Raw genomic sequence first — 20,448 nt, 5'->3', positions numbered from 1 at the left:
TCCCCTCTTCTCTTTAAAGAGAAAATTCTGTCACAGGAAATATTTGCTCTTATATTGTGTTCTATTTACCTTGATTTGCGGAGTAAGGAGGGGAAGAGGTGGCGTTGGGACATACCTTCCTTCTGTTCCAGTCTTGTAGAGATTTTTGGAGATAATGCCACCTGATTTTATCCCAGTCCCCCAAGCAAGCGAGTTTCTGATGTAGCGTCTGTCAAACACCTGGAGGTGTGTACGTGTGCGTGTGCGTGTGCACGTGTGTGTTCTGGCCCAAACCTAAAAGGGAATCCTTCCACCTGAGAACATGGCCGTTTTCCCCAGGACAACACCTCTTTTCTAATTATTCCTCTCTCTACCTGCTCTGGCCCCACCCTTTGCTAGGTCGGACCCCAGGCTGGGCTGATTTCCCTCCTCCCCCTTTCTCTAAAACCCCAGGGAATGAATACCTTTAACTGGAATCCCCAGGTGGTTCTAGCAGAGAAACCACCCAGGATCTGTAGCTTAGGGCACATTTTGCTGGAGGGCAACTCTCTGGTTTCAGATCTTTCTGCTTCCCCTTCCTCTTTTTCCCAAATAGGCATTTGAACACTCGCATTTGCCTGCTTTTAAAATCGAGAGGCTTGGTCCTTATTGCCTTGCCTAGTTTTAACTGGCGGATCTGCATCTTCCTCCTCCTCTTCCCTATTCTGATTCGAGTCACAGGGATCTGGTGCTTATGCTTCCAAATTGAAGCTGGCCTCAAGCCAGGTGACCTTTTCTTTTGTAAGTTTCCTTCCTAAGCTAGGGAAAGGGGCTGGAATCTGTTTGGTGTTGTTTAGAGGGGAGGTGGGGGGAAGGGGGGGAGGTTGGACAAGAGTTAAGGGCTGTTGTTAAACAGTTTCTTACCGTAAGAGGGAGTTCAGACCTAGATCTTTCCAGTTAATCACACAACAAACTTAGCTCATCGTAATAAAAAGCAGCTCGGTGCAGGCTGGCTCCTTTAGTAACTGCCTCTACACAGGATCCTTTCAAGCAGGCATCTCCTTCTGTGTGATCTGCCAGCAAGACCAGCACCATGTGGGTGACCCAACTTCTGCCAATACTGGTGCTACATCAGGTCCTTCAACATCTCCTTCTTCTTCCCATCACCATTTCCTTTGCAGGTTAGTTGTTTTTTTTTTTTTCTTTTTCCTTACTCATTAAAAAACAACAGCCTACCTTCCCCATCTCTTCTCCTCCAAGTTTAAATGTCTTAAAAAAAAACAACAAAAACCTCTTCGTACATTTTTAACTTCTTTTCTGTTGAAAAGCCTTTTAAAGGATAATTAACGGGATCATCAGTACCCCATCCTCTCTTCCTCACTAGCTTAATGGGTATGAATTGTGGGATAGAAATAAAGGGCTAACACTGGTTTGGAACTTTGCCTGTTTGGGGAAGTTTAAAGCTGGGGAGAGGATCTGAATAGGAGTGCATTTAAGTGATGGACAGTATTGTGGAGATTCATCCTTTCTCTAGATATGACACCTCTCCAAAACAGTCTGTGCACCCATTTTATAATCCAAGATTCAGCCTCTAATTGTGATTTATAGATATATAGATAGATGTTTTTATTTGAGAAATATAAATCAAACACCGGATGTGTGCATGCTAGAAAAATGTAACCGTGTTGTCTCTTCTCTCAACTCTGCCTTTCTCTCCTCTTTTCCTCCTCTTTCTTCTCTTCTCTGTCCCACCTCCCTTTTCCCTCCCTCCCTCTTCCCCTCCATCCATGGGTATCTGTCCATGGCATCCTGCCATGCATGGAAGGCATAAATGGTAAGAATATGGCTTTGATTAGGCTCAAGAGCAGCTTCACTTTTTTTTTCTCACTTTTTACCCCAAACTTCAGAGTTCTAAAGGAGTCATTTGGGAATGGCTATTGTCTGGGTAGTTTAGAGAATATTTCATTTGCTGCTCCTAGGAATTTATAGTCCTTATCAGGACAAGAGGAAACATCTGTATTTGGTTGTATTATCATTGTAGTGGCTAGATAGAATATTGAAGTGAGAAAGCAGTGAACATGTAGGGCATGGGGGAATACAGAGCTTGGAATGAATGACCAGATGGTAGATGTAGCCTTTTCCAAGTCCAACACAAAGAATTGGCCATATCTTTTGAACTAAATTAGGTATGAATAATCAGATTCATGATCCAGTTTCTGATGAAATCCAGGGTTTGACAATGCTAAGAATGAGCTAAATAGATAGGAGAGAAAATCATCAATCTTTGGGAATTGACTTCTCTTTGGTGCATCTATTTTGTGGTGTCCTTTATGGAGGGAAGCCATTAGGTTGAGAATGGTCAACTAAAATGCTTTTTTGATGAGACTTCTGGAGAAAGGAAAAAGTAGACTTCTCTTCTTCCAGATATGTCTAAGTATACTCTACTATGTAGGTAAATTATGATGATGGATAATTTTATTGTGGTGGTTTCTTATAGGTCAGGAACACCTGTAGGAAGTTTTAAAATATGGTTCAAATAAATATCATAGTATTGTTAACCATACTTTCCTCTCAATTGTATGTAAGTCCACACAGCAAATAATTGAAAGAACAACTTTGTTTTTGGAATGAATTACAATATATGATTTTGGCAGGGGATTCACCTTCTTAATTACATTTTACTTTGGCTAATGCTGAAATGCTCTTGCATTCTCAGAAGTGTGTTGGCTAGTAGGGGGAGACCAAGAGGGAATTAAAAATTTGCCATGGATAATTCATGAAGCGGATGTCTTAGAGTTAATACTACCTTGCTTGGGATGCAGGTTTAGCTCGGTAATTTCTGATGTATAATTTCCCTTTGGAACTGTGGACAATACAATGAGTGTAAAATTGATAGACCATTTTGAAATACACTAAAAAGATGTTTCTTTTTCTTGTCATCTAACAGCAGAGCTCTTCAGTTTTTATTATTTTATTCTTTGTTCTTATAACAACTGAAAGTAGAGCTATAATTATGGATTAGAGACATCTTGATACAGTGTAAAGGACTCTGAACTTGGAGTCAGAAAACATAAGTTATTGACCTCTGCATCTTTCTACATGGGTAATCACATGAAAGTCATTTAATCTCTGTGAGCTTCAGTTTCTGCATCTCAAAAATGAGGACAGTTAGGACTATTTCACAGGATTGTTGCAAGGAAACTACTTTGTAAACTGCAAAGTATAATATAAATGTCAGCTAGTTGTTTAACAACAGTAACACTGAGACTGAATTTTAAATTTATAAACCTAATAATAACAGTGCTTTTTGGTAAAAGAACATGGCACTTTGAGCCAGAAAACCTCAGTTCAGATCACCAATTTCCATTATAATACTTCAGTAATTATAAGCAAGTGACTTTATCTCTAGGTATCAGTTTCCCTATCTGTTAAGTGAAGAGTTTGGAAGACATGATCTCTAAGGTCACTTTCAATTGTAAAGATCTATGATACTGGGTACCCAGGTGAACCTTAAGAAAAGGTTTACTAGACAACCAATCAGCGGAGAGTTGGCAGTAACAGAGGCAATTTTACTAGGAAGGAAGTTCCCCACAATAACAACTTCAAAGAAAAACTACTTTTAGAGTTTGAGAATCTGGGTTCAGATTAGGACTCTGTCATTTATAACCTGTATAACCTCAGAGAAGTCACCTAACTTTTCTTGGTCTCAGTTTCTTCATCTTATAAAATTATTGGGATAGACTACAGGCAGCTAGATGTTGCAGTGGCTAGATCACCAGGCCTGCATTCAGGAAAACCTAATTTCAAATCTAGCCTCACATACTTAGTAGCTGTGTGACCCTGGGCAAGTCACTTAGCCCTGTTTGCCTCAGTTTCAAAAAATGATCTGGAGAAGAAAATGGCAAACCACTCCAGTCAGTATCTTTGCTAAGAAAACCCCAAATGGGGTCATGAAAAGTCAGACACAACTGAACAATAATAACAAGAAGACTAGATGGCATCTAAAAGCTTTTCCAGCACTAAATCTATGATCTTATTATTTTAAGGGATTATTAGGTTTATATAGAACAGCATGATTTTACCTTCTAAACCAAACTGGGACATATTTGTGAGCTATTTATGAAACAGAAAGTATTCATTGTAATCTGTGTATAATTTCTGAACTATTTTCTTCTATCAGTAGATCAATGGATCTTTCATAACTGTGATTTTATAGCTTCTTTAGTATCTTATAGATTTCTTTTGGTCTCATAAATTTTACTTATCTATGAAAATAATTATAAAATGGTAAATTTGTCTACAGAGCCTTTCTTTCCAGAGTCTCACATCTTCTGTTCTCCATTCCTTTTAATTATTTGTTTATTGTCATCTTAACATCTCACCACTTCATACTTGCTAATCCTTAATCATGTGGACAGACTTTTCAGAGTGAATGGAGCCAGATTCCTGTTTCTTTCCACACTCTGCAAATCCTTTTCCTGCACTGACCTCCCTTTGAAGTCACTGGGAGCTCCCACATAGAGGAAAATATATGAGGTACTAAGAGAAATGAGTATCTGGCCCAGGGACCAAAGGGAGAAATACGTCTTTCTTAAAGCACCTTGGACTCAATACATTTGGAACTATTTGCTGTTACTTTTCGCTAGGTTCCTAACAATCTTAAGTCTCGAATAAGTAAATTAAATAAGGGACTAGATAGGAAACATATTCACCAAAATATTTCTCCCATATTCTTCCATTACCCAGAGACTTTCCCTGGGGGGGTGTTGAGAGTGGGAAGGAATGATAGTGATTTTCAGGGATGCTTTTTCAGCCCTTTTATTTCAGTCAAAGCTGTCTTCAGTTCAACAAACAATTATATAACCTTGATTATGTACAAGGCACTGGTTCCAATCCATGCTCTTAAGGAGCTTATATTCTTGCCATGTGGTTGGAGGATGGCTACAGTGTGTACATGGATAAGTGAATATAGAAGGCAGTGTGGTGTAGATATGATAGGGATTTGAACCAAGATTCAAAACTTAGCTCTACTGTTACCAATTCAATGTCAGCCACTGTGCTAAGTGCATAAGGTCACTTCTGTGATACTAGGCAAATAATTTACCTTCTCTGGGTCTCAGTCTCCTCATCTATAAAATGGAAGTCTTGGACTAGATGGCTTCTGAGGTCCCTTCTGAATCCAATCTATGATGCTATGATTATAATTTTGGGCAGCTAGGTGGTACAATGGATAGAGCATGGAACTTGGAATCAGGAAAACTCATCTTCATTAGTTCAAATTTGGCCTCAGACACTTAATATCTGTGTGACCCTAGACAAGTCACTTAACCCTATTTGTCTCAATTTCCCTATCTGTAAAATGATCTGGAGAAGGAAATGGCAAACCACTCCAATATCTTTGTCAAGAATGGGGTCACAAAGAGTTGGCTATGACTGAAATGACAACAAACAGCATGGTTATAATTTTAGAAGATAACATGTGACTGAGGAGATCAGGGAAGACTTCCGGACTAGGTGAAAACTGAGCTGATTCTTGATGTAGGTTATTAGAAGTGAACATAAAAAGGGAATCTCCTGAAGGGATGAGGTAGCCTATGGGAAAGCAGAGAGGTGAGAGGTGAAATGTTGAATTTGAGGAACATGTGGGAGTACAATTTGGTTTGAATTTAGAGTACAGGAATGGTGATAAAATGAAATAAGTTGGGAAAGGTTAGCTGGAGCCAGACTGTAAAAAACCTTAAATGTTAGGCTGCGGAGTTTGTATTTTGTTTTATAGGCAATAGGGGACCCCTCAGATTTTTAACAGGGGAATGACACAGCATAATCAGATGTGGTGTAGTAGGAGTAGTAGTAGTATTGGTGGTGGTAATGGTAGTGGTAGTAGTAAATAATTTTAAAAACCTGATATAGTTTCTAAGGTACGCAAAGTGTTTAAATAAACACTATATCAATTGATTTAATCCTCAGAACAATATTGTCAGGTAAGTTCTACTGATATCACCTTCATTTTACAGAAGTTGAAATTGAGACTAAAAGACTTTATGTGACTGGTCCAGGACCACACAGTTATACATTGTTTTAATTATTGTTTTAACAAAGGTTCTTAACCTTATTTGTGTCAGGGAACATTTTTGTAGCCTGATAAATCTTCTGCACTCCCCAGAATACTGTTTTAAATGCATAAAATAAAAAATATAAAATTATAAAGGAAACTAAAGGTTAGTGAAATTAAAGATTCTTTTGTTTTTTTAATCCTGTCCCTGTTCATGTGTCCCTTGAAGTCTCTCTAGGGACCCCTTGGAGGTCTGTGGAACACAGGTTAAGAAGCTCTGTCTTTTTTTTTTTTTTTTTTTTTTTTTGCAGAATAAGTGACTTGCCCAGGGTCACACAGCTAGTTAAGTGTCAAGTGTCTGAGGTTGGATTTGAATCAGGTCCTCCTGAATCCAAGGCCAGTGCTTTATCTACTGCACCACCTAGCTGCCCCCACTGTGCCACCTAGCTGCCCCAGAAGCCCTGTCTTAAATACACACACATACATATATGTATGTGAAAAATGACATCTAAAAATAAAATTCTTTGCTACAAAATATAGTCCCAACCTTCTTTCCTTCCTTCCTTCCTTCTGCCTTCCTCCCTTCCCACATATGTATCTATCATCTATCTATTTTTATGTGTGTGCACACATCTATGTGTATATCTTTTCAACTGATTCTTATAGCACTGAAAATACTAAAGATTAAGTTGGGAAGGATATTATGACTTTTTTGAGGGGGGTGGAACAATATTAAGTAGAGCTCTCAATTAAAGTTTCTAAACACTTATCCAGCCTAGTATATATAATGTATTATATATTATATTATTATATATAATATATAATATAACATTATATATTATATTATATAATGTATATATAATGCATTCAGTTTATACAAAGTATATATACAGTACACATGAAGTATATATGTAAAGTATATATACAGCCACATATATAAATTTAGGGGTGGAGGAGGTGAAGAGGCTTTAAGCAGGATAAGTGTTTTGAAATCTTAAAGCTCTACTCAAAATTCCTCAACTCTTCCCCACCCCCCCAAAGTAATAAGATCCTTCCAGATTTAATCTTGGGTATTTTCAGTGCAATCAAAATCAGTTGTACAGATTTACACATACATGTACACAAACATAAATATATAGGTATACATATATACACAGAGAGAGGCTGGGGCAATATTTTGTAGCAAAGAATTTTATTTCTAGTGTCATTTTTGAATGAAATCTTTTTTGCATTTAGTTTTTTCATTAGAGGGAAGATATATTTTCTAGGTTTATGAGTTCTGAAGTTTTATATGATGTAGGCACTGCTTAAAATTTGAGTTTTGAGTAATGAGTCACTGACCTATTAAAATTAAAGGACTGAAATTAAAATAAAAGGACTAAAACAACAAATAAGAATATGACAAAAAATTTAAAAATCCAAACAACCAATAATCTGAAGACCACAGTGCACAACAAAGTGGCATTTACAACAAAGATGTCTTCACTTTAAACCAAATGTGTTTATTAACCTTCTTTTTATTCATGATGTGAAAGAAGTAAAAGAACATAAAATCTCAGTGCAAACATGAAGTTGTTTGATTTTATTTCTCTAATGAAAACCATTTACAAACATATCATTCTTCTGACTTTTTTTTTCCCTTCAGACTCACCAATGTCTTTATGCAATCTCCTGCCCCTGGCTACACATAATCATTTCACATCAGCTGTACCAGATGATATTGTGCCAATTTTAAGAACCATCTTCCTTTTACTTTAACATGATTCATTTGGAAAACCATTCCAATAGTCATATACTTTGCTCATGCTGTTGTTAAGGAAGTCACCCTATTTTAATAGATTTTCTGTTTCCATTAACTTCCACAATTTTCTGGGAAATATACAAAATGAAAAATGAAGTCAAAATATTTAAGATTAGGATGACTCCTGACAGCTGGAAAACAGTACACAGAGGTCAAAGGAAGTAGAAACTCCTGATGGAAAAACTTATCTCTCATTAATAGAATACTGTAATAGAAGCCAGAAGTTGAAGAACTTTGCACATCTTTCACTTGAGAAAATGATGCTTTCTTCTGAATCTCTCTGACAAAAATGGAACTATGGATCCTAAGACTTCAAAATCACATAGTTCTTTTTATCTAAGATTTTAAAAACTGTAATGAACATTCACTCTTTAATGCTCATTAAAACAACTTCCCAGCTAGGAATAAGTGGTAGAGATATTTGATTTGTATGTGAGTTAGCCAGTGTTGTTTGACAAGAGAGATAGTTATAACCTGGCAGCTGGTGTTGTGCTAGGCCCATAGTATTCACTCAGATACTTAATGATTTAGTGCTTTGTTTGATTAAACTTACCTTTTCAAGTCTCCACATGGGACTTTCTTCTGTTAACATTCTATTTAGCTGCTTCCTCAAAAAGTGAAGGAACCCTGCGCTATAATTCTTAGGAAATCATGGAAAAGGCATAGATTTGACATCGGAAAACCTGAGTTCTGTTGCTTTCTGTTTATATGACCATGGGTAAATAATTCCAACTATCTGTGCCTAAAGTTAGTTTGTTTGTTTTTTGAGTGTAAAACATGGTGGTTTGGAATGGGTGATTTCAAGGACTTAAATAGCTCTAAATCCCATGGGCTAGAAGGTCTGATCAAGCTACAAAAGTTTCTAATATAGGATAGACTCTATGTCTATAATCAAAAGACTGGCCTAGTTTGGATTGGCCCATCATCAAAAATGGCTATTTATTAGTTGATGAACTTTTTTTGGGCAACAACAATTTATCAGGCCATTTATAAAAGCACAGAAGGGTTGAAATCTGCATTAGTTAATGGGCTATCCATTTTGATGAAATTATGGATCCTTGATATATTGATATATGCAGGAGTATATCTATACATATTAGAGAGTGAAAAATCATTATTTAATGAACATGAAGGTTTTGAAAGGCATACTCTCTGGAGACATATAAAAACAAGGAATAAAATGCTTTATTTCTTTAATTTATAGTACTCTTCAGGTCTGAGCAGAAGCTGACGAAACCTGAATGTTTAATAAAGCAACAGGAGCCAGTGGTTGCTGGCAAACTATCATGCCATGTCTGACTTCTCATTGTGTTACCCCATATTTCTAAGTTTTATGAACATGGAGTTTTGCCCACTGGGTACTTTTTTGTGCATGTTTAATGCCCTCCTTGTTGCAGTCCCAGTTTGCCTTGCTTCTTCATGTATGTCTGCAAATTTAACTCATAGGGAATGCTTCCACAAGTTACCTTTATACATGTTATACCTTAAAACAGATCAAAATAACACAAAGCTTCCATATGCTAGGGCTGATGATGAACTAATATGTAGAATGAAATGCACATTTTTGGAGTCATTGTGGGGAATTTCTTTCACTTCATGATACATATTTGTTGAGAGGATTTTCATTTCTTTTAATTCTTCAATGCATGGGGGAAGAAGAAAAGGGGAGAAGAGCACTACTAGCTAATTGAAAAACAAAAACAAAATTTAAAGAAAACAAACACACATCCTTCTTTTCTTCTCTTTCTATATTTTCTTCTACTATCATCTCAAAGAAGTCCCACCTCCTATTTAGACCTCAATTCCTTGGAACTTTTCATGCTTTTTGTTTGTTGGAGTTTTTTTTGGCTGTCCTTCCTCAGTTTCCCTACCTTCTTTCTTGATCTTCTGACTTCTTATAAATACTTCTCTCTTATTCTGGCTATTAAATACATAAAGGACACACATAGTCCTTCCACCAAACCCTGGGGGGAAACAGTTTCTGTAGTCCTAAGGGGAAAATAGTAAAGCAGAAGAAAGAAAGCTTTCTTGTCTCAGAAATGGCTCCCATATAAGGCATTTAATAGACTGTAGTCACCCTGATTGCCCAGTCAGTAGCTGCAATCTATTAACAGGCTTAACTGTGCAGGGTCGAGTAATGGTAGTAATTAGTAGTTGGTACAATTGAGGTAAATGGTTAAGTGAAAGATAACATTTTCAATTCTTCCAAGACTACATGAAATTAAGCCCTTTTAGAATGAATATCATGTCCTCCTGGGTTATTTTGCTTTTTAATGGGAAACTTTGTGCTATCTGGTAGCCTCGAAGACTCTTTTATAAAGAAAAATGAGACACATTAAAAGATGAAGTTTTGATTAACCACACTTGGCTGGATATCAAGAGAAACAATGCAGGAATAGAAAAAAATATTATCTGGAAGAAAGACTTCATATAATAAATGAGAGAGAAATTTTTTAAGTAATATAGTTTTTCTCTCTCCCTAATTGTTGTGTAGAACAAATATAGCCTATGTGTCCCATGTACAGATTTCAGTGACTTCTGGCCTGTCAAATTTTGGTTGAATGGCTTTTGCTAGTTATTCTAATTTATGTAAGGACAAAATGCAGGAAGAAATGCAAAAATACAATATGAAACATGACATGATTTGCTCCTGGCACTGTTTCTTGCTTTCATGCTGTTTGGAGAAGAGCATGCTATTTATTTCTTCAGAATGAACTCTGTCCCACTTTGTGAGAGCATCCTCTTTCTGAAAGACTGTAGATTAGTGACTAGGCATGACGACAATTCCTTGCTTTGCCCTTATCGCCTAACTTTTTCTTCCCTTACAATAATTTATCTAACTGACTGTTTTCAGAAGTTGACATTGTCAGGTAAAATTATTCTTTTTGAAAATTATCCTTTAAGGCTTTTTTTTCTTTTGAATGTTTTTACTCATAGAGGGCCAGAGGAAAAGAAACACCCTACATGAATTCAAAAAGTCTGCAAAGACTACCCTAATCAGACTAGACTCATCACTGAATATTAAAACCAAAAGGCTGAACACAACGGACAAATGCGCCAAGAGATGTATTAGGAATAAAGGTCTTCCATTCACTTGCAAGTAAGTTCCTCCTTATTGCTCTGATAGGAATTTTCTACTAATAGGATACACCCACATGGCCTATACACACACTACATCATGCTTCTAAATGGTGTCCAAGGTAGGATGTAGTTGGCCTATGCTATCTAGACTTGCATCTTTTAAACTTCTTGTCACAGGAGCCTTATGATACAGTTGAAGGAAACGCTAGGGAGAAATGAGAGTGGAGAACAGGATGTTAGAAATAACTAACAAAAAAAGTTTATCTTTCTTAAATTTATGATGTGTTTTGTGATTTCCTCTGTTATGCATACAGCTTTGATTATTAAAAATGAAATTCATTTGGATTGATTTTATTTAATTCCTTTTAAACTTCTAGGCCATGTATTCAGAATGTTGATTGGTAACAGAAGCAGAAGGAATTTTGAGAATATGAACTGCAGAATTGGGCAACAGCCAGGATTTATAGGAACTTGTGTCAAAGGCTCAGGAGATTGAGAATAGAAGGTGTTGAGAGGCTCAGACAATATCTACAGAGCTTGGCTTTGGCAAAAGAGGATGTTGAAAAGGCATTAGCAGAGAGACATGATAAATGTTTAGGTGAAAAGTGATAAGGTCATTAGAAATGGCATCGGAAGAGTCAAATGAAGGGCTTGCTATCCTTTGCCAGTTCTTATGTGACTTGACAATGAAAAATTACTCTATCCCTCAGGAAAGAAGTAGCATTATAGTGGGAGAGCTGACTTTGGAGTCAGGAAGACTCAAGTTCAAGTTGCACTCTTGGCTGTGTGACTGAGAAAGTCAATTAACCTCTCAGTTTTCTAAGCAACTCTAAAACAAATTTGTAGAGAAAGTACCTATCTGAAAGTATAGATGTAGTTTCATCTTCCAGTAGTTCCATAAACTAATGAAATCAGAGGTATAGTCTGTAACCTTGCCACATAATATAGAACTCAATGGACTTTTTGAGTTAGGGATAGAGGGGTAAAATCTAGTGAGAATCCCTCTCAGTAGTACCATTAGTCAGAGATGCAGAAGAGAGGCTGGTAAAATTTTTTCAGGGAGTCTTTGTACATTTATGTATATGGAAGGGAGAGAACTCTCCATGTACATAGTATAGTATTCCTGGGAAAGAGGGGTTTACTTGAAGTCAGCAAATCCAGGAGTAAGTCATATCTATGGTACTTACTTGTGCTGTTACCTTGGCAATGTCACTTAACCTCTTTTAGGCTCGGTTTCCTCTTCTTCTTCTTTTTTTTTTTTAGTGAGGCAATTGAGGTTAAGTGACTTGCCCAGGGTCACACAGCTAGTAAGTGTTAAGTGTCTGAGGCTGGATTTGAACTCAGGTACTCCTGACTCCAGGGCTGGTGCTCTCTCCACTGCGCCACCTAGCTGCCCCTCAGTTTTCTCTTCTATAAAATGAGGAAAATAATACTTGTACAAACTATTTAGATGGATTTTAATCCTTTTGTACACCTCAGAGTGTAATATCAATGAAAGCTTTGGTTACACAGGATTCCTTCCTTCTGGACCTCTTACCTACAAAGACTGTGGTTTTTCAATGTGTTTTTTTTTAAAGGACATTTGCAAAAGCAAAGAAATGTAGTGGGGATTTGTGGAGGAAATTGTGTTGGGACTTCTGTGATAATTTTGCTTTCTTATCCCCTGACTAACCTAACACATCATTTAAATAAATGTCTGGTGGTTTATTTGTTTATACTTAACCTCTGTCAGTCACTATTTTCAGCAAGCTAGTTATTGGGGAAGGGGGGTGTGAATTTCATGAAAACTTTACTCTGGAAATGTATGTGGGCACATTGTCACATCATACCAAGTCAGAAGAGAGGAGTTTAATAAATTCAACAGATAGCAATTTGCCACCTAGTTGGAGAATAAGACATGTAAACTACTAACTATAATGAAAGTTATAAGCACATTAATCAAACAATAAGTGTTTATTAACTAATGCCTACAAGGCATTAGGCCCTATGCTTGACACTAGTGATACAAATACAAAAATGAAATAGATTGTCATCAAGGTAATAAGTCTAAAAGAGGAGAACACATATATAATATGTACATATATATATGTGTGTTTATATGATATGTGTACAGTATTCCAAAGTCTTAAGCTACTCACGCTTAAAACTGCACTAAATTTTGAAATGCCCTGCATATACGATATAAATACGTAAGAAGATAGGTCCAAATAAGTGGTCGGAGAGAGGGACCAGTGCCAACTCCAATATATGCATCTCCAATATGGAGTTTCATGATCCTATCTTTAGCTCAGTTTTGTTCAACATTTTTATCACTGACTTTGATGAAGGAATAGATTTTATGCTTCCTAAATTTACGAATAGCATAAAGCTATAAGAGATAGTTAATACACCAGGGGAGAGAATTTGAATCCCAGAAATTATTGAATCTGAGATTTGCCAGTAAAGAACTTCTGAGGCCATGTAGTCTAATCCACCTGTGAAAAGATTCCCCTGTATAACACACATAAGTGGTTGTCTAGTCTCTCCTTGAAGATCTTTGAAGAAGAGGAATCTGCTACCTCTTGAGATAGCCCATTCCATTTTTGGACAGTTCTGATTATTAGGAAGTTTTTTCTCCTGACATGAAGTCTAAATTTGCATCTTTATTCCACTCTTTATTCCTGACTCTGCCCTCTGGGATCGGAAGGAATGAGTCTAGTCCCATTTCCACATAATAGTCTTTCAAATACTTAGAAACAGCTATCATGACCAATCCAAGTCTTTTCTTCCTTAGGCTACATGTTCCTTCAACTGATTAAATATAGTATGAACTCAAGGCCCTTCTCCATCTTAACTGGCTTCCTCTAGACACTATCCTATCCATGTCTTTCTTAAAGTGTGGGACCCAGAACTCAACATAATCCTCCAAATGAATTCTGATGGGGGCAACATTACAGTGGGACTCTCATTATGCTATTCCTAGAAGCTCTTACTCTCTTACTGCAGTCCAAGATCTCATTGCCTTTTTTTGGCTGTCGTGTCTCACTGTAAACTCACAAGAAGACTGTAGTCCATTAAAACCCCTAAGTCTTTTTCAGAAGAAGTACTACCCAAACACGGGCAGAGTGAAACAATAGGTCTAAACTGGAAGCTGGCTGTCAGAAGATGTTCTAAGGGAATAATTTAAATTTAAAGGGAATAATTTCTTTAAGGCATACCTCTTCTTTCAGACAATAAGCCATGCACTCAATGGGCACTATTTTTTTTCAGTCTTTTCAGGATATAGTAAATCAAACTGTTTATTATTGTTATCAGCAATAGAGGTGTAGATAAGAGAATTCAACCTGGAGTCAGGAAGAACTGAGTTCAAATAGTGCCACAGACATTTACCTCATGTGTGTCCTTGGGCAAGTCATTTAACCTTTCTCAGCCTCAGCTTCCTCTTCTGTAAAATGGGGATAATATAGTACCAACCTCAAAGGATTGTTGTGAGAAAATATCAGGCATCACGTGAAATGATTTGCAGAATATAAAGTTCTTCATAAATGGTGGTGATTTTCCATTATCATAGACCTAGAACCATCAAGAACCTGACATAGGACTTTATTGCCCTCATTTTAAGGATGAGGAAACTGAGGTCCAGTGTCACATGTATCACATAGCTAGTAAAGGATCTCAGACTCTAACTCAGATTTTCTCATTCCTAAATCAGCAATCTTTCCTCTAAATCATGTTAGTTTTATTTTCTAGTTTGTGGCTGAGTTACGAATAGCAAATGTCTCCCTGGATACAGGGATGAGATACTATTCTCTTTATATCTTCAATGTGAATTCTCTGCTTTAGTCAGATTTGCCAATTTTATAATTTCCATTTGTATATGAAAATTGTGATATTCTGAATTTAGTTCACAGCTTATTAAGAAATTATATATTATCCCCATTGTTTAATGGACCAGAGACAAGGAAGTCATATTGAACTTCTGGAGGGAAAAAAAACCCATCATGGCTGCCAAAGCATCTTTGAACCAAGTGGGAACACAGATACATAAATATTAGTGTTCTGCCTTAAGAAAATACTACTAAGCATTTTGGCTGTTATTATAGACTTTGTTACATAAAACATTTATTAAGTGCCTGGTATTATAAAGCACTATAGTAACTTAAGGCACCATTCCCTTGGTAATGGAAAAATGCGTAAGATGTTCCCTGACATCAAGGAATATATCTAAAATGGAAGATAAGCCAAGGATATATATTAATCACAATATAAATTATAATATGAAAATGATAGAAACAAAGTGATATGATAATTTCCAGGAAAAGCATACCACTTTGAGCTGTGAAGATCTGGAGAACATGGTTTCTGAAATAGGCTTTAAATAATAACAATAATTCATATTTAAATAGTACTTTAAGGTTTCCAAATATGTTTCTCACTACATCCATGTGTGATAGCTAGAGTTTATGTATTGTTTTCTTTTCATCAAACTTAGTTGAAGTGATTTGTCCTTGAATATAGCTAATGAATGTTAGAACTAGAATCTGAAACTACTCTTCATTCTGTCTTTTCTCCTTTTCTGTTCTGTGTATTACTCCATCTCTTAGAGGATGGAAAAGAAATAAAAATTGATGGGGGGTAAAGTAGGTGGTGAAAATGCATTTTCGGTAAGCATGGAGAGCATTGTAATAAAGGCAAAGAGGCATAAGAGGGAGGAAAAAGATTTGGGGAATGGTTAGTGGTTCATTTTGGCTTGACCATTGAGTTGTAGAATATTGACAAATCAAACTAGAAAGGTGGGTTGAGATCAGAATGTGAAAGGTCTTGAATATAAGTATTATTAAGCCTCATCTTTTCTGTGTAGGAAATATGACCAGATGATTTATTTGTTATCTTCCCCATTAGACTGTGAGTTCTTTGAGAGCAGGGATTATCTTTTTTTTTTTTTTTTTTTTTTTGCGGGGCAATGGGGGTTAAGTGACTTGCCCAGGGTCACACAGCTAGTAAGTGTCAAGTGTCTGAGGCCAGATTTGAACTCAGGTCCTCCTGAATCCAGGGCTGGTGCTTTATCCACTGCACCACCTAACTGCCCCTTAATAAATGCTAATTGATTAATTCTCAGTTGGTTAGAGAGGGGAAAAAAAAACATAACTAAATGCTTCAAAGAAAGAGTTAAAATAAAAGGAGTATTCTTAAGATCAAGTTTAAAAATTATTAAAGATAAAAAGTCATTGAAGACATAAACTCAAGGAGAGGCATAGTATAAGCTTGTACAACACATTCAGAACATATTTTACTGTAATAAAATAATGAAAAAAGGATGATGGAAATAACAACAACAATAAAAAGCCAACCTCCACATGTGGAAACATCTGTGTAAATTTGGCAAAACTTGTGTGTTCTAGATTGACCTCATCTGTTATTGAAGAGTACAAATAAGACCCCAAAGATATCATCTGCAACCATGAGAAATTATACCTAAAATCATAATTACAATGCAAATAGAAAAATTACTATGTTAAGATCTCTTAGGTTTATAAGTTGATGAGCAGGTTACCAATTTAAACTGTCATCATGTCTTCAGTGTTGGTTACATTTTAATCAGAGTATTCATTTCATTTGCCTGTCTGACCTACCATATCCCTACTTTCAAGCAATCAATGAGCATTTATTAAGTGCTTATTATTATGTGGTAGAGGGCAGCTATGTCGCACATTGTATAGAGTGCCATGAAGTTAGGAAGATTCATCTTCATGAGTTCAAATTTGGCCTCAGACACTTAATAGCTATGTAACCCTGGGCAAGTCACTTATCCTTGTTTGCCTCAGTTTCTTCATCTGTAAAATGAGCTGGAGAAGGAAATGACAAGCCACTTTAGTATCTTTGCCAAGAAAACCCCAAATGGGGTCACAGAGAGTCAGATGTGACTGAAATGAGTGAACAACAACATTATGTGCTAGGCAGTGATGTGCTAGGGATACAGAGACAAGAGCGAAACAGTTTCTGATCTAAAGTATGCATTCCAATGGGAAGACAGCATGTGTATGTGTATGTATATGTATATACAGAACATATATCTATATCTATCTCTCTCCATACACATACACAAATTAAATATGAGGTCATTTTAGTAAGGTGTGTATTAGTATCTGGTGGGATCACAAAAGACTTCAGTGTAGAAAACTGAGCAATTCCAAGAGATGGAGGAGAGGTATTGGACTACAGAATATATTGATTATAAGATCACAGAATCACAGAGATAAAGAAACCTTACATGTCACCTATTACCTACTCATTGTACAGATGAGGAAACTGAGGCACAGGAAGGTTAAAATATTTGTAAAAGTGTACATAAACAATGAGGCAATGAAACAAGATTTGAATGTAGGTCCTCTGTCTCCAAATACTTGTTCCACTAGATGAAGTGTCATAATTTTTATCTCCACAGCATCTTAAATATAATAAATACTCAAGGAATCTGAATGGCTTGCTTATAATTAGGCTTTTATTAAGATTTTTCCAAGATGAAATGTATCTAGGTCTGGAAATTAAAGAAAGAAGGTTGAATTAATTTGATAGATAAATAAGATAAAATATGTCCAACAAAGCTGACATATACATATAGCACTTAAAAGTTTACAAAGACCTATCTTCACAAAAGCCCCCAAGAGTTAAGTAGTATAATTTGTAATATATACATTTTCTTAATTAAAAATAATCTTGTGTAGCACCAACTATGGGCTCACTCTTTGAACTATCACTCAAATTAGCAAATCAAGTCCCTAACTGTTATCACTCAAAAGGCTCTACTGGTATGTTCAATATCACTTAGTTAACTTATGCCAACTACCAATTAATCAATAAATATCAATTAGCTTTTGCCAAGCATTATTTACTGAGAAAGTATAGCAGTGATTGAAGTATAGCAACAGGAGAACTAACCCAAATTGAAATTAGCACATATCCTTATCACCTACTAGGGCAAAAGTCATTTGATTGCTCTGGAAATCTTTTTCTTCCATCAAGATGTCCCCAACACGTTCATCTTTTGTTGTTGTGGAATTGGATGAGTTAATCTCTTACTTACAAGACATGGTATCTTGGATTCTTAGTCAATTCATTGCTGGGATGAGTTAAGTAGATCACTTGTCAGGGCTGTCTTCTCACTGAATTCAACTATTAATTGTATTGGATGCTGTTGCTGAGGGGACTTTTGATAGTTCTTCAAACATTTTTGAAAAACTCACATTGTCATAACCTGATCCCTTCCCTTTCTGATACTCATTTACCCAAGATGAAATAAAATCAAAAGAATAATCATTAAGAAGCAAAGGAAATAGAGAGACTGTGCATTCAAAGCCACGTGGTGCCCAAGAGTGAAGATAAGGCAGCTGTGACATTCCACTGACGTTGCTACCTCTTTCCCCATGTTGGGGCCCAGAGCATTTCTTCCTCTTCACTTAAATGTTAACAGGGACGAGAGTTTCTTGAGTGAGTTTCCTCTAACCTACTAAATGTATACTCAGTTTCATCTCAGCAGCCAGTTTCCAACAGCAATTCTGTTTGGCATTAACTTCACAGAATTCCATTCCACCCCCACTCAGCCCTCCCCATCCCTGGCTGGTAACCCATCCCAACCACCACCCCCTTTTCATCTTCCTTTTGTGTATTGTCTTCCCCCATTAGATTATAAGCTTCTGGACAATCTCTTATTTTATTAGTACCTCTACTTCTTAGCACAGTGCCTGGCACATATTAGGTGCTTAATAAATGTTTATTAAATTGAATGAAAAGTCTTATAATTATGCAGTGACCTGACAGGAAAGAAACTATACCTGTGATTGCTCTGAATTAAGGCAAAGAGTCTCTCCAATATACAAGCTTAAAAGCAGGTTCACTGCTCTATGTTTTGGATTAGAGCCAGGGAAGTAATAGTGCATGGGATCTATACAATCCACCAGGCAAGACATAGCCATGTAGACTCTAAGGACTAGGACCTCATCAGCCTGTCTCCCATTACATTAGGCACTGAGAGATCATATCTCTTATCCATTGTCACAAGGATGACTGTAATTTTAGCTCAGATAATTTTATTTGAAGACCATTGCTCTTTCCACATCACCCCTCAGCACTGGAGGATTACATAGAGCAGATATTATAAGAGATAACCAAGGCACGTAGTTGGAGGTTATATAATAAATGGAAAGGAATGAAGATGAGAAAAATTAAGATAACAATGACAACATCAGAATAGATGGCCTTTACAAGACATTTTAATTGACTGGGGAACTAAAAGGGAGTTTTGTAGAGGGATAACAATGCCAGTTTGTTAACATTATCTTGAGAAGAAGGAAAAAAAATCCTAATTAGATGCAGTAAGAGGAAGAATGATGGAGTGGTTTTAATGTAATTAATTAAAAATTAATGTTGTTATGCTAGACCTACCTGATGAAACTACTGTCACTAACTATAATTCATTATGCAATATTTTATATACTCTTAACTTCTAATTGATTAAAAGTCTTTCTCTATATATTATTCTCTTATGTAATTTTCTGACAAGTACAAAAAAAATCAGTTTTAGTGTTTTTTTTTTCAGTTCAATGTCTGAAGTTCTAAAATCAAGAACTTTATTTCCCATTATTACTTTCTCAAATGGGAAATAGATTCAAAAATACTTATATGCATAATGCACACAGCAATAATAAACAAATGCCATATTTTGAGAAAATATAGATATATAATAAAATAACATACTTATTAAATAGTCATGAAAGACTCTAAATCAATTTTGGGCAAGTGGATGCCATGTGAGGCTTTCTTTCATCAACTTCTTCAAAATCCATTTAGCTATCTTTCAAGATTTTTATAATTAATTCACTTGAAAGTGGTTAGATCAATAATGCACAAAACTGGGTATCAGGAGTTACTTAAGGGGCAGCTAAGTGGCGCAATGGATAGAGTACTGGCCCTGGAGTCAGAAGGACTTGAGTTCAAATCCGGCCCCAGACACTTGACACTTATTAGCTGTGTGACCCTGGGCAAGTCACTTAACCCCAATTGCCTCACCCCCCCCCAAAGTTACTTAAAGTACACATTTGGAGAATTAAAAGGGAAAGTCTTATGGAATAGAAATTTAGATTGGTTGTATATCTGCATACCTACCTATAGAAATAGGCAAATATTCATGAAAGTCCATTTAGAAGAATTTTAACAATTTTGAAGAATCAAAAGGGAGAAAAATTCAATTTGGTAATGAGGCTAACTTAAGGAATATTAATATCTACATATGATCAAAGTAAATAAAAATTAATTGTTTTATTAAAATGATGTTTGTGTGTATATCACTGTACTTAGGTTGCTAGAGGTTTGTCTTGGAAGAACAATAGTGAACAAAATCTCACTTGTAGTCTTTTCTAGAATAACAGTGACTACACAGATATCTTAGTAATGTTTTTCATTAGCATTTTCATTAATTTTTTTCTCCTGAAAACTTTATAATATAATGCAATATGATAGCATATAAATGATCATTCTTCTCTAAATATTATTCCTATTAGTTGAGTTCTGTTGTTGAAAG

The 20,448-nt window shown here is 36.1% G+C and overlaps 1 protein-coding gene across 1 annotated transcript in view; it reads left to right on the top strand.

Moving 5' to 3' along the window:
- The first annotated feature begins 646 nt into the window (after positions 1-646).
- The window catches only part of HGF (hepatocyte growth factor), a 95,278-nt gene continuing 75,476 nt past the window's right edge, over positions 647-20,448 (top strand). Inside the window, 3 exon segments of the mRNA XM_043968974.1 lie at positions 647-759; positions 998-1,139; positions 10,749-10,911. Coding sequence (XP_043824909.1) covers positions 1,052-1,139; positions 10,749-10,911 — 251 coding nt within the window. The 5' untranslated portion in view covers positions 647-759; positions 998-1,051.

This window comes from Dromiciops gliroides, chromosome 5 (genome assembly GCF_019393635.1).
Source record: "Dromiciops gliroides isolate mDroGli1 chromosome 5, mDroGli1.pri, whole genome shotgun sequence".
NCBI lineage: Eukaryota > Metazoa > Chordata > Mammalia > Microbiotheria > Microbiotheriidae > Dromiciops > Dromiciops gliroides.
This window is presented reverse-complemented; position numbering and strand designations above follow the sequence as displayed.